Source organism: Brachyistius frenatus, unplaced genomic scaffold (assembly GCF_029030835.1).
Source record: "Brachyistius frenatus isolate BFR_SWC_R1_liver_20210118 unplaced genomic scaffold, ASM2903083v1 Contig_252, whole genome shotgun sequence".
In the NCBI taxonomy this organism is placed as follows: domain Eukaryota; kingdom Metazoa; phylum Chordata; class Actinopteri; family Embiotocidae; genus Brachyistius; species Brachyistius frenatus.
The window spans coordinates 381417-395434 of NW_027210851.1; the positions used below are offsets into that span (position 1 = coordinate 381417).

Consider the following 14018-nt stretch of genomic DNA (forward strand, 5'->3'; position numbering starts at 1 on the left):
GTTTGACATCTGCTATGCTGTTTGCTGCCGCTATCTGAGGCCCAGCACCACGATGATTACTGTCATTATGAGTGAAGTTCCTTCTTCAAGTGATTCATCTTGTCCCAACAGCCTGATCCTGTCACTGGGTGTCCTCTCAGGCACGTCTCTATTTCCTGTCCTGTTTTACAGCATTCGTCCCCGTTTACCGCTCTGTCGATCGCTCCGTTTCTCTTTTTCTGTGCTGTGAACTAATTTGTTCAAACCCTTTTATCAAATCTTCATAATTCTTGTCGCTGTGGATTTCTTACTGTGTGCTTCTGCTGTGGACACTGCCAGTGTCTCTTAAGTGGAGATGGAAGGAGAAGGAGAGAGAGAGAGAGAGAAAGAGAAAGAGAGAGGGGGAAGGACAGAAAGAAAGATCAGCAGCCTCTCAGGAGTCTCTGTCTCTGTTTCATGTTGTGTTTCTTACTCTCGCTGATATAGCTCTCCCTGACCCTGTTTCTACTTTCTTACCAGAGATCAATTGTGTACAGAGATGTCCCCAGATTGTTTCATGTTCTCCAAAAAGCTTTCAGTTTGTGATCAAAGTAATCAGTTACATTTACAGTGGTAATTAACTTGATGTATTTTAACATATTAGCAATATGTTCTATACTTAGTGATTTCCGGGCCTTTTTGTATTTCATTGACCTATTTTAATAGAAAAAACTGTGCAGTGACTGATAAGCCCTTAAAATGAGAGACCTGAGTAAAACATTTCAATAATACCGAATCAGAAATATGTATATATATATATATATTATTTTTTTGGGTACGTCTAGGTGCTATACATATACTGTGAAAGTGTCAAAATGCTCCGTTCACAGAGAAATGCTCACAGCGTGTACTCAGCAATTGTGCCTTTTGGACTTTGTAAGTTTGTGACATCACAAACTTATGCTAATGTAAAATGTATGGCCCACTGCCCAAACCTATATGTGGACGGAAAACAAAAGCGGTCATACTGTAGCGCTGCTAGCAAGCTACAAGACCAAAGAAAACCTGTGTGTGCGTCACTCACAAAAGAGCCAATCAGAAGAGAGGGTCATTGATAACAATGTGCCTTGAAGACAAAGACACATAACAGACTGTTATGGAGCTCCAAAGAGAATATTAAAAGAAAAACTGTAATAAACTATATTGGGGTAGTTTTTGGTACTAAAAAAACACAAACATATCCTCTTAGTGGCAGTCAAGACTGCGAATAAAACATTTGAAAAGTGTAAATGGGACCTTTAAAATGACAAAGTATACTTTGCTGCTATACTTTATGCTGTGGTATTGTTAGCATTACATATAGAAAAAGGCTGGTGGTACTCAACATCTTTCTTATTGCCAGCAAATCACCTGAAAAGACACAAATCAACACTGAATTGATCACATTAACAAGCACTGTCTGTGTATCTACAGCCTGTTATATCTTATTTCTCTGTGCCACATGAAGCAAAACCATTCCTTTAATACTATCAACACACACACTGAAGTTCATTTTCACTCCACTTCCACATTCAGTAAATAGTCCTGCTGCCAGAAATAGTCATTAGAGCCACCAAAGTGAATTAATTCACAGCTGAAAATATTCCCCAACGAAACCGCTGTTTACTGCTGTTGGAGTAAAAACTGCAGAGCCAGCTGTTTCAAGAAGTTAAAGAGGAAACTGTATTAACATATTGTTGGATGTCATGTTTTTACGAGATTTGTTGACACTAAGAAAGACACATAATAACGGCTGCCTTATTCTGCAAGTAAAAGAAGGGAAAATTAAATTTATCAGAGTCAGCTGACCACGCAGGACACATTTCTGCAGACGCCAGGGCAGTTTTCCACATAAACCAGTTGGATGCGGAGCTCAGCTCAGCCCATAAAAAAAGAGATAAAGTAATGAACTCCTCACTCAGCCCGGCTCCGTGGCTCTCTGCAAGCCATAATCAGTGAAGATCAGTGCACCAGTGAGTCTGTCTGGTAAACACATGTGGCTGATATAAATCTCACCTGATAACCTTATCTCTTTAGGCTGGATGCTGGTATAGATGCACAGTTTTAACCAGATATCTGGAGGTTTCTGCTCATGATCTTCTTTGTTGGCTCTTAAATTAAATTTCTGTTGCTTTTGATATCCTGATCGCTTACGTTATGTTATTATTATTCAGTGGTTTTCTTTGCAAAAGGTCCTTGTATTCTCGTATCTATCTAAAATAAAAAAAAATTCATTGATTTCTCCTCTGTTCTTTCGAATCATTTAATACATCTGATTCTATTTTTAACCAAGTTGAAAAGGTCTTTAGTCAACATTCATTTTTTAACTTGCTATACAAAGTATATAAACTTAATAAATAAAACATTTTGCGTACGTTGTTTACACACAACCATGCGGAGGGAGTACAGTGGAGTCCAGCTGAATCCCAGGTTTTTCGTGAATGTGCCTAACCTCGTTTTATGTGGAAAAGAAGGAGCAGCTAAAACCACATTAAGGCCAATGTTTCAACCCCAGTGAATACCTGCATCGCAGCAGAAAGGAGGAAAAAGGGCCCACTCAGCAGAGCTACATGGCTGCAGGGACCGGGCTGCCAGGATTATCCATACATATTTTTATACTGCACAACAATATGCCAGCAAAAAAGCAACAGCTTTGGCCCAAAACAGTCACATTCAGAGGCAGACTGAGTCAGCAACACCTACACTAAACAATAAAGTAACACCAGAGGTTCAGTAGGTTTGCATAAATATCCAGGTGTTAGACTGGAGCTAAATGCAGGAACTGTAATGCCATTGTTAACTGTTTCAGAGGCAGAAATAAGTGTTATTTATTTAGTCAAAGCTTGACTTGACCTATTTTTTTTTTTTTACTATATCTTTACTCAAATAGGACAAAAACTGAGGGAAACCAAAGAAATATTAAATAGTGGATTCAGTTTAAAGGATGTGTGAAACACACGCAGCAGCTTCTGTACAGCTGTATTCAGATCAGACTTGTTGTTCAACTGGAGGTTTGCTGTTCATTTCAAGGTAGATTTGATGTCGGTGATATGACGGCAGGAGAACATTGTGTGAAATCAAAAATATTGTATATTTGTATGGCTTGCTTCACTTGGCTGCCCAGCATAACATTTATCCCACACCTCAGATCTGATCTCACTCGAAGTCAGTCACATTATTTCCATTGATGGGAAGGATTTCAGGATCCCTGGTGTTCTGTGTCAGGTCGCACGTACACTGTGTAAAGCATGTATCAGTGAGTTTGAAATATATTAAAGGTTTGATGATAGGCCTACTGAGTGCCCATAAGGCTCCTTTTTGGGGGTGCAGGTAATAATTATTCAGCCTGATAATCAAACTAAATTGCCATTTAATGTGATTATTTATTTTCAAGGTCCAAGTAGCTAACATTTGCGAGGAACAATAGAAAATACTTCTATCAGATGTCATTGTAGGATAGTAAAACAACTGTGGATACCAACTGTCCCCACTGTCCGATTAGAGATGCGTCCAACAATTTGTTTGACTCGACGTTCCCACTCATCCTATCTCTCTTGTGTGAGTGTGGCATTTAGGAGCAGGTACAAACACTTTTGCCTTCATGAAGTGCGAACCAGCTCTCATTTAGCATAACCTCAACCTTAAAGTAATATTTACAGCTGCATCAATCTCACACACACACTTGGATAGAAAGATGGCGTCCCCCGAGAAGCTGAGATAAGTCTGTTTTTTTCCTGCCCGGAGAAAAGAAACATTAGGAAAGAACAGAATAACAGAATATCCATCCATTCAATATCTATACCCACTTTATTCTGCACAGGACCGTGGAGGGACTGGAGATTATACATTCTGGACAGATCGCCAGTTATTCACAGGGCCAACACAGAAAGACAGCCATTCATGCTCATATTCCAATTAACCTTGCAAACAAGTCTTTGGATTGTAGAAAGCCGGAGTCCCTGGAGAAAACCCATGTAGGTACAGGGAGAACATGCAAACTCCACACAGACAGGCCTGAGCTGACTTGGTCGCTGCACCTACATGCCACATCCAACAGCATGCAATAATTTAGACACATGGAACAAGTGGAGTAGTTATTTTCCTAAATATTTCCTGAATTTCTTTCCCACTTATCAACTGAAAATTCCCTTCCCGCAGTTTCAAGAGTCAAAAAACCCAAAGATAATGAATTTACAGTCGTCTACTACAATGATAGGAAGCAGATCGTTTCATTCAGGACGATAGAAACGTCAAATCATTGGCAGTTTTTTCTCATAAACAGCTTAACCGATAAATCACATATAATTGTGTAATAATCAATTAATGGGCCATTTGTTTCAGCACTCCTTATCCCACCAGTGAGCTCTCAGATACGAGACCCTCCAAGAACCGGTGAAGTGGAGGGGCCAGTGGAGTCACCTGGAAATAGATAAGGAGGCTCATAATTAGTTAGTAATGGCAGGTTAGACACCTCAGCAGGAGAATCTTAGTGCTGCGCTGAGCCCACGACAGAAGGACCCTGCCAATAAGGACCCTGAGTTAATTAAAAGACCTGGCGCTGCTCCGAGGTCCTAAGTGCCCTCATTCTGATGGAATGCTAAAATGTTCCTTACATAGCGCCTCGACAGGCTCTGCTGACTGCTGCATGGCACAGTCCATTTTTTTTTTACTTCCACTCTCATCATTTAAAGTAGGGCTGAGTTGACTATTCATGTTATTGATGTTTTCAACTGATAAAAGGGCATTCTTCCAAATTTACATTTCAAAATAAGTTTTCTATTCATCAGAAGTACTTGTGAAGAGAGTTGTATAATATCTTCTGTGGAAGTCAGTCAGAAAAACAACAACCAAGTGATGTCGTAATGGTGTCATCAGAGTTATTTGGGCTTCCACGTGGAAAGCAGGCCTGCAGGAGACTTTTCACAGGAGGTGTTACAGCCATGGTGTTAAGGCGCTTGTATCATTTGTGATGAAACTCGTGTTTTTATTTGAACCGATACCACCGTCCACAAAAGACACACAACGAATCACGTAAGTGTAAAACCACAACTGGAAATGCATCTTTATGCTAATTTGTGTAATTTGAAGGTGATCGAGACTCAGCACTGTCCCTGAATGCATACAATACATCCATCAGTCCACGAGACGATGCTGTGTTAGTGTCATATTTCTGACTCCCTTAGATCCTAAATAAAAAGTAAGTTGCCTTAGGTTTAGGCACCAAAAAACACAGTTAGGGTCAGGAAAAAAAAATAATCTTGGTTTGGGTTCAAATAAATCATTTTACATAATGTCATGTATACTTAGATAGTTAGAGTACATTATAAAAGTTAAATAAATTTGATATTTTAAGCACCTTACTCACATTACTTAAAATAAATCCAGGTTGAGTTTTTCTTTCTCAGACTCAAACATCGATGTTCCAGGTGGAAATCCTGAGTTTGTTCTGTACATCCACCTCTAACGTCATCCCTCTGTGTACTGTATCACTTTTTGTACTTACTTTAACCACCTGGTCATAAATGTGTTTACTTTGGAGGCAAAACGTGACCGTGATACGGTCACCCTCTGACAGATGTATCACATGTTTTGACGTGATACTGTGCTGCCTGTAAAGACACTGAGGTAGGACCAGCTGCTGCAGCTCTGTTAACGTGCAGCTTACACTATTTGCGCTGTATAAATAAAACACGAGGACAGCTACTTTTTATATATGGTTTTTACAAGCCCTTTAACTTTAACAAAACATTTTGAAAATCGTTAAAAAGGCAACTGAATGAGGAAATTACTTTTTTAAACCACCCCAAAAATATTAAATTTAAAGTAAAATAATACAGAGAGCTCAAACTATTCTGAAACTGGAAACAAAACAAGTTTGACATTTTTGTTTGATAGATGACGTTAAAGGCTCCATTGATTTATACAAAATTGTAGTTTTGCTTGTCAGTAGTTGAAAATGATAAACAAATGCCATCTCCATCATTTACATGCCATCATATGACACACCGGGAGGGCCACCAAAAGAGCGAGGAGGTCACTTTACAGTATTGAGAGCAGACCGAGTAGCTAAGTGCTCAGCTCCAGCTCTTCCTGTTCTGTCTTACAGGCCCTAACTCCTGGGAGCAGCTGTGAGCCTGTTCAATTTAGGCCAGACAGATGGAGACAGTGTTTGTGGTGATTGCATTAACATATCCAACCCCAGTGAGGGAAGCAGTTTTGGAGAGAGGACCGGCGAGTCCCTTCAGAAAGGACGGAGGAGACAATGGAGGAAAGACAAAAGCTTGGAGCTTAGCGATTTTTCTAATTACGTCCTCTCATTTCCCTCCTCTTTCTGTGTGTCCTTCTCTCCCTCCCTCTCTTTCTGTCTGTCTGTCTGTCCACTTGGCTTTTCATCGTCTTTGTCTTTTGTACCTCTACCATTCCCTGCTCTCTTTCTGTCTGTCACTAAAAATGGCTGCAGGCTGATGGGAAGCAGTCACGTCATGTCAAATACTGGCAGCTTAACAGGTGAGAGAGCAGAAGGTGAGAGGCAGGATTCGACTTCTCCCCTGACAGAACACAGAATACATCTGAATACCAAATGACACACACACACACACACACACACACACACACACACACACACACACACACACACACACACACACACACACACACACACACACACACACACACACACACACACACACACACACACACACACACACACACACACACAACTCTAACACTCAATTTGAGTCACTCATCACTGGTGTCTTCAGATTGGACTTGCCAAATTCAAAAGTACTTGAAATTTTCATTATATTTTTTTGTCTCTCTGGACAACTCATTTCATCAATCATGAATCACATGCATGTTTGGCGACCTACCCAAATGTTTGCAGTGAGTTTTATCTGTATTTATATATATATATATATATATTTTATTATTCTGTAGGGAATAATAAAGGGCAAAAGAAAGAAATATAACACCTGAACCAAACCATGCAAGATTAATGAACAGATATGTGAATTCACAGACTGCAATTTATATCTTAACTAGCTGTCCAGAGTACATGACACCATCTGGCATGAACAATTTTGTTTGTCATGTGTGCCACAGAATCAGTGGAATTGAAATGTCATGTGGGCTGTCTGTAACTGCTCTGTTATCAGTTTTCTCAAACTCTGGGAAAGACAGAGAATAAGATAGCAAAAAAGTGAAAACTCCAAGTGATTAACCACCTCTAAAAACTTTTCTTGCTGTACTCCTACCTCCAGTGCCACAGGCTCCAGCGTTCATTACACTGTACAGCACAAAAGAGCAGTGGTAGAACGAATACCATAAGTACTGTTGGTTTTCAGAGCCTCGGTAGAATGAGAGCAAAAAAAAAAATCCTAAAGGTGGCACTCAAGTAAAGGCCAGGGGATGAAAATTTGCCGGGTTGCTCCTCTTGAAAGCAGGAATGTGTTTTGCTATTTAATGGCATATATTTTTTTAATGTGAAGTCGATATCTTATTATGGGGAAAAGTCAGTGTCCAGAATTCTTCTTGTGAGGGGCATGAATGCGCACGGAAAAGGTCATCACACTCAATTAGATGTGGAAACTGTAGCTTGCAGGTGGCATTAAACGAAAAGTCAAGGCTATTGTTGCAGAGAATGCTTTTTTAGGATACTTGGTCACAGGGTAAAGAGGGGGTAGAGGGGAAATTAAGCCTCGATAGTGATAACCTAATGAGCTTGTGAATGTTTGCTCAGATTTCTACCCACAATATGTTTCTTGAAGTGTTTTTTCTGGATGGCGGTTCTTGGAGGTAGTTGAGCAAAAATGTGATGCGATTACACTTTTACTGAACATAAAAAGCATAACAGGATCTCTAATGTACACACACTTAGGTTGTCAGTGTTTCCTCTCGGTAATGAAGTGTGTGACACTCCCACCTGGAGCAATCAAGCACCAGCGAGAGTGTGAGTCACTCTGTGTATCCAGCTCGGCTGAGAGCTGCATGCAGCCACACTGATCATTAGCAGCAGCGGGGAGGCTCCAAACTTTAGTGTCTCTTTCTCTGTATAGGCAGGAAAATGTCAGAGTAACAGACCTTATGAAGTGATGAAATCTGAGGGCTACGTGAAAAGAAGTTGAAGTGTGTGTGTGTGTGTGTGTGTGTGTGTGTGTGTGTGTGTGTGTGTGTGTGTGTGTGTGTGTGTGTGTGTGTGTGTGTGTGTGTGTGTGTGTGTGTTCGCCTATTAATATTCTTGTTGGTACTGAAAGGGCTCTTCAGCACAGCTGCAGCTTGATTCGGTGGAGCTGTTCATCTATTCTATTCAACAGTGAGGGCGATGATGAGGAGCAGTGCCTGGATAAGTATTACATTACAATAATTTTACTTGTAGTAATGTCTGCATGAAGTAGACTATAGACGGTAAAGTAGTGTTTTGTTATTTTTTTTGTTCCATAGTGTCAAAGAAGTCTGATTGAAAGTTTGTATATGTGATACAATGTATGTTAAGTCATTCTTTCTGTCACTTTAAATACACATCAGAGGTCAGATAAAGAGGACACGGGGCCCTTGGACATAGACGAGGTCCTTTTGAATCCCTTTGTGGTCAGTCTGTGTCTCTTTGGTGCCTTTTTGGGTTTGTTTTGCATCTTTTAACTGGGTTCTGTGACTTTTCAACAAGGAATATTGAGTCACTTCACACACAGGCTCTGGTCCAGAGGCCCCTTGAAGCTCCAGGATCCTGGGGCTATGCCCAGGAAGCCCACGTAATCCTCCATCCCTGAACAGAGGCTGAATAGCAGCCTCCAGATGAGCTAATCTGAAAGTACACCCACCCTCATTCCTACATTTGTTTTCATCTTGGACACACGCTGAGATAATTTAGATGATAAATGTCAGAGGAGTTTTAAATGTTTTATTCTTGCTGGAAGAATTTCTTTATCAATTTTTTTTCCTTAAATTATAATTTTAGCAAGAATAGGCACTTCATCAGGTTACCACGTCTGTTTATTGTGATTAATTAACTCAGCTAAGACCTTTAAGAAAGTATGCAAATGAAAATTTTGCAACTGAAAAAGAAACGAGGGATAGTAAAGTTGCTGCTCCCAATAAAAGTAATAATCAAGGTTACAGAAGAACATTGGAAATAAGTGATAAGTAATGAACAACACAACTCGTGTGTATACCCAACACCAGAGTAAAGTCACACCTGGAAAAGCTGTTAATATGACAAGATAACTGGATCAACTTTTTAGCTGCAGCTGTTTCTTCTCCACTTGGTTTACATGCGAAAAAGGCACTTCACACTTAAATTGGTTGTAGAAATTGTTAAGAATAGGTGCGACTATAGACGGGTACAAAGCTGGTTCAACTTAATCAAACTGCAGAGCTTTATTCAACAGGTGAAGCTCTCGACACAGACGCTCCCTAAATGTCAAACCTCAGTGCTGCAGTATCTTTACTCATGTTACCTAAAAAACACTTTTTTCCAAGAGCTGTGACCTCTGTTTATCCCACCATTATAAATGTCTAAAAAAAAGATTGCTGATACCTCCTTTTCCATCATATTGCCCATTAGACTGGTATGCCGCTGCTAAGTCACTTTATACAATTTTTTTAAACACTTGACACTCTTTTTTAATCTGTTATGTATTAGCGTAGCAACATCTCTACTTTTTAAGGACACTGTGAAGTTTTAATGTGGATGGATCCGTGATGACATTGTCTTACAAGACCTATATTCAGCGTCGGGGAGGGGGCATTGTCTGTACTAAACAAGAACAAACTTGACAGGGTTGTTAAACTGGATGGAAAGATAACTGGGGACCAATGTGCAATATTACATGACAGACCGGTACACCATGACCTTAGCTCACAAGATCATAGCAGACCCTCAATGGTCTGAATACACACTCCTGTCTTAAAGGCGAAGGTACAGCATGCCCAGTATGAGGACAAAAAGAGGCATCACAGCCTTTGTTGCACGCAGCATTTAGCTGCCTAACAAGCTCAGATCAGAGGGTTGAGATTGGCACTCTGTTGCACTTCACACTTTATGTCCTTTTATCGATTTCCCAAATGATGCTTTTATTATGTCCTTTATGTTGTTTGATGATGATTTTTATCTTATGATATCATGTATTTGGTGTTGTCGTGTGGTTGTTGTTGATGCTCTTGTGCAAAGCAAATTCCCCTTTGGAGTAATGAAGGTTTTCATTCATTCATTCATTCATTCATTTCATTCCTCTTACTGCATTTATGTATTATTTTGCTCTCTTCTATCCGCCTTAATTTGTCGTTTTCATGTATGACCTTTTACGTTGCATACTTTTTGTTACAATCACAATAAATATCCATTCTATTCTATTTCATTCTACACACACATGTCAATAGCTGCTGTGAAACAACTTGAGCTCACTCACACATTGGTGGTGAAGATGCCGTAGATGAGGTCCTGCTCGGGCAGGTAGAAGGTGCTCTGCAGCTCGTTGTAGTAGAAGGGGATCTCTCCGGAGCGCGAGCAGTTGAGCCTCGCCTTCATGAACGTTGTCCAGGTGTCCTCCAGGAGAAATCGTCCGCCGATGTCGTTCTTGCAGACTCGGGCCACGCGGGAATAGACCGTCTTGCCACAGTCGTGCTCCACTGCGTTCTCCCTCAGGAAAAAGAAGGTGAAGAGGCCGATGTCGTAGGCTGAGATGAAGTGGGGCTCTACAAGGAGGAGGAAAGAGGGTGGAGGGAGGGCGAGAGAAGATCATTATGTTGACTCTGGGGAAACAGAAATATTTGCAACATTTATCTTGTAGATGTTGCTGCTTTGACCTCTGTACTCCTTATTATTGACTGCAATAGCATCTGCTACTGTTACATTCCCGGTTAAGATGGTCTGGAAAAGAGCCTCAATGTCAAACGTGTTAATGAAAAGCAAAGCAGCAGAGGTAGAAGAAGAAGATAAAAAAATGGTTACTAATAAATCTGTCTGATGTTTTGATGGTAAATCTATGGAGCTTTGTCTGTTTAACTGGATGCCCATGCTACTTTTATTGCCCTAGGTGACACAGCAAATGATTAATGGCCCTCCCTGCTGGCTGGGTTATCAGGTAAAGGAGACTGAACAACAGGGATGTTACTGTCATCCTTTGTAAACACATGACTCAACGCCGTATACTAATTAATTGCAGGGCAGAGGAGCCAGTGCACATCTGTGTGAGTTTGAAGCCTTTTAGGCTGAGCATACCCAACGTTATCAATCCGTCCTGCTGTGATCGGATCACATGTCTTTTCCCACCTGGCATTGTCATGGGTCTCAAATGACCACGGAAGATCAGAGCTCACTCTATATGCAAATAAGTACATACATCACAAATGGGACACATATTTGCTCACTGAGCCTCATTTCAATGCTTCATCTATAGAAATATAGGACATATTTCAAATTAGTAGATGTCAACATACAGTTCAGGGAGTTTGTAATTCACAACCTGAACTGTCAGGACCCGACTGGTCAGATTACTAAATTGTTCGCGTTGAATTACTCTACTATGGATAAATGAACTGCGTGAGGGGGCGGCGGCTCTCCCACAGCTATGGGTCTGATGTGTGTCGGGAATGATTTTACAAAAACTAAAAGAAAAAAAAAGAAGAAAAACTCAGAGGAGGCTTTGGTGAAAAAAGCATAGTGCAGCTTGTATTTTAAATCACTAAACAGCTGCTCTAAAGGCGCGAGTTTGTCTGTAAATCTTTTCTGCTTTCTGTACAGTTCAGCTGTGCTCAGCAGAATCACACAGGAGATTACAAAAACAGTAAGAGCAGAGCAGGCAGAGATTTTCAGGTGAAAGATTCACACCTTTACTTTTAAGTGACCACTTGTAATCATTCACGCCAGGACACATGAGATCGGATCTTGATGCCATGTTTGCGCAGCTTGAAATGCCTTAAATGATCAGTTCAACATTATTCCTTTTTTTTTTTTAAGCCATTAGATAGTTTTGGCTTTATGTATAGGGATGTTGAAATATTTGTACCAGACAGATGTGAAGACACCTCAAGACAATCGATGTGAGTTGAATTTTCTTGAAGGTGCTCACAGCATTTAGAAAATACATCTGAAAATCTCAAAAGCAGTATTGTAGAGAAAAAATGATAATTTTCACTACCTCTGGGTTAGCAAAACAAATGCATTGTTACAAACAAAGCCATTTTTAGTCATCATGAAAACATGAGATCTTGGAGATGTGTTGTTTTCACAGGAGACGTACAGAGTGGGCTTTGCCGAGTGTGTTACTGCCAGCAAACATGTCTGCTGTTGGAAAGTACTTGAGAAAGACCCTGAATTCATCTTGTGACACGTCTGACTTTTAAGATGCAGATTGAAACTGAAAAATATTTTAAAAAAAAGAAACACCCACGCTGACTGTTTTGACACTGAGGTGATAGTGGCTTCATCCTGCTGAAGATGTGTTTTTCTGCTGCGGTATTTTCCTCTTTTAGACAAGTACTGCTCACATGCAGGAACGGTGAAACAGAGAAAACAATCCTCTGCTTGCTGTCACCTCGGTTTTCCACTGGGACCCATTTATCGAAAGTGATATCGTACTCTCACGCACGAGCACGAACACGAACACGAGCACGAGCACGAACACGAGCACGAACACAAAAAGGAAAGAATATAACCCCTAATTCGCACATATACATGCAAACCCCTAAAAAAATAAGAAATAAAAGGAAGGTGCTGCAAACACAGTCACACGCAAACACTTTAACACACTTACAGTGGAAATGACCTGTTAACAGCCGTGATGGACTGTGCCTCGGGGGCTCGCAATACTTTTTCTTTATAAGAGCGAATACGATTTGTGAAACAGAGCAGGAAGAGACAAAATGGCTGTCAGCAGCCCTCGAATACCATTTCACATCTGATAAAAACAACTAGTGGTTTGGACCGAGCACACGTGAACACCAAGAACAATCAGCTGGGGGAGTGATTTCAACGTTCTGAAGCTGTAGTCAGCTTTTATAAAGCCGGTGCAGAAGACCTCACTGTAGTTATTCTGCCCCGATGTGGAGCGGGCATAATATAAAGTGGGAGAGCAGCGGTGCATAATCTAGCAGGTGATCTAATCAATTTATCCAGTTTACATTGAATGGAGGGTTTATCATAGTACTTAGAAATTCACTCTCAGTCTGTATTTCTAATCAAAGGCGTAATGGCATTATCGTGCAGGGCTTCATACCCGTGATGAAAAAACTTGTCAAACATTTCTCAAGATCTCCGTAATAAACTGCACATCCCCATTTAGACTGTTGTTGCTAACAAGCATGCAGATGAATAACTGAGTGGTGTCATATCTGTGGTGTGACAATTAACGCAACGGAGGCGCGATGATCATCATAATGCACCAACGCTACCTTCTCTGCTGCTAAAAGCCACGTGAAGAAGTGCGTGTATGCATATATCAGCTGTGTAATGTAAGGGATATGTATGTGCGTTCATCCTGTCTGAGCTTCTACGTGGAGGCACACCGGAGCCCATCTTTGTTTACATACCTGTGTTTATGCATACTGTGTCAGCCAGAGAGGGCAGGTGGAGCTGACAGATTCTGCATAATATTACTGAAGCTGCGTGGGTGCAAATGTGATGAACCGAGTTTTTTTTTTCCAGTACCCTGCTGAGTGGTAAACAGATTGTTCAATCTGGTAGGATGGTTGGGCGCAGGAGGAGTGAAGATGTCATCGGTAACATCACATGACGCTTTAGATCAAAAACAATCACAGTAGTAGGAGAGAGGGTACTTAACATTCACAAAGAGATGCTGCAAGAGAGCAAAACTGATCCATGAAGGATGGGAGATGATGCCTTTAGTCTGATCATTTTTTGCATTTTCTTTTCACTACTTATTGCCCTCTATTATGATTTATGTACAGTCCATCCATCCGTCCATCATCTATACCGGCTTTATCCTGAACAGGGTCAGGGGAGGGGCTGGAGCCTGTCCCAGCTCACTTTGGGCGAAGGCAGGATACGCCAACACATAGAGACAGAT

General features: G+C 40.8%; 1 protein-coding gene across 5 annotated transcripts in view; it reads right to left on the minus strand.

Moving 5' to 3' along the window:
• The window catches only part of sema5ba (sema domain, seven thrombospondin repeats (type 1 and type 1-like), transmembrane domain (TM) and short cytoplasmic domain, (semaphorin) 5Ba), a 142364-nt gene that overhangs the window by 41448 nt on the left and 86898 nt on the right, over positions 1-14018 (minus strand). For all 5 annotated transcript variants that reach the window (XR_011311943.1, XM_069720828.1, XM_069720827.1 and 2 more), the window contains exon 8: positions 10401-10686. Coding sequence is in view for 4 of the 5 variants with exons in the window: in XM_069720828.1 (XP_069576929.1) it covers positions 10401-10686 (286 nt within the window). In the remaining variant the exon portion in view is untranslated. The remainder of the gene's footprint in view (positions 1-10400; positions 10687-14018) is intronic.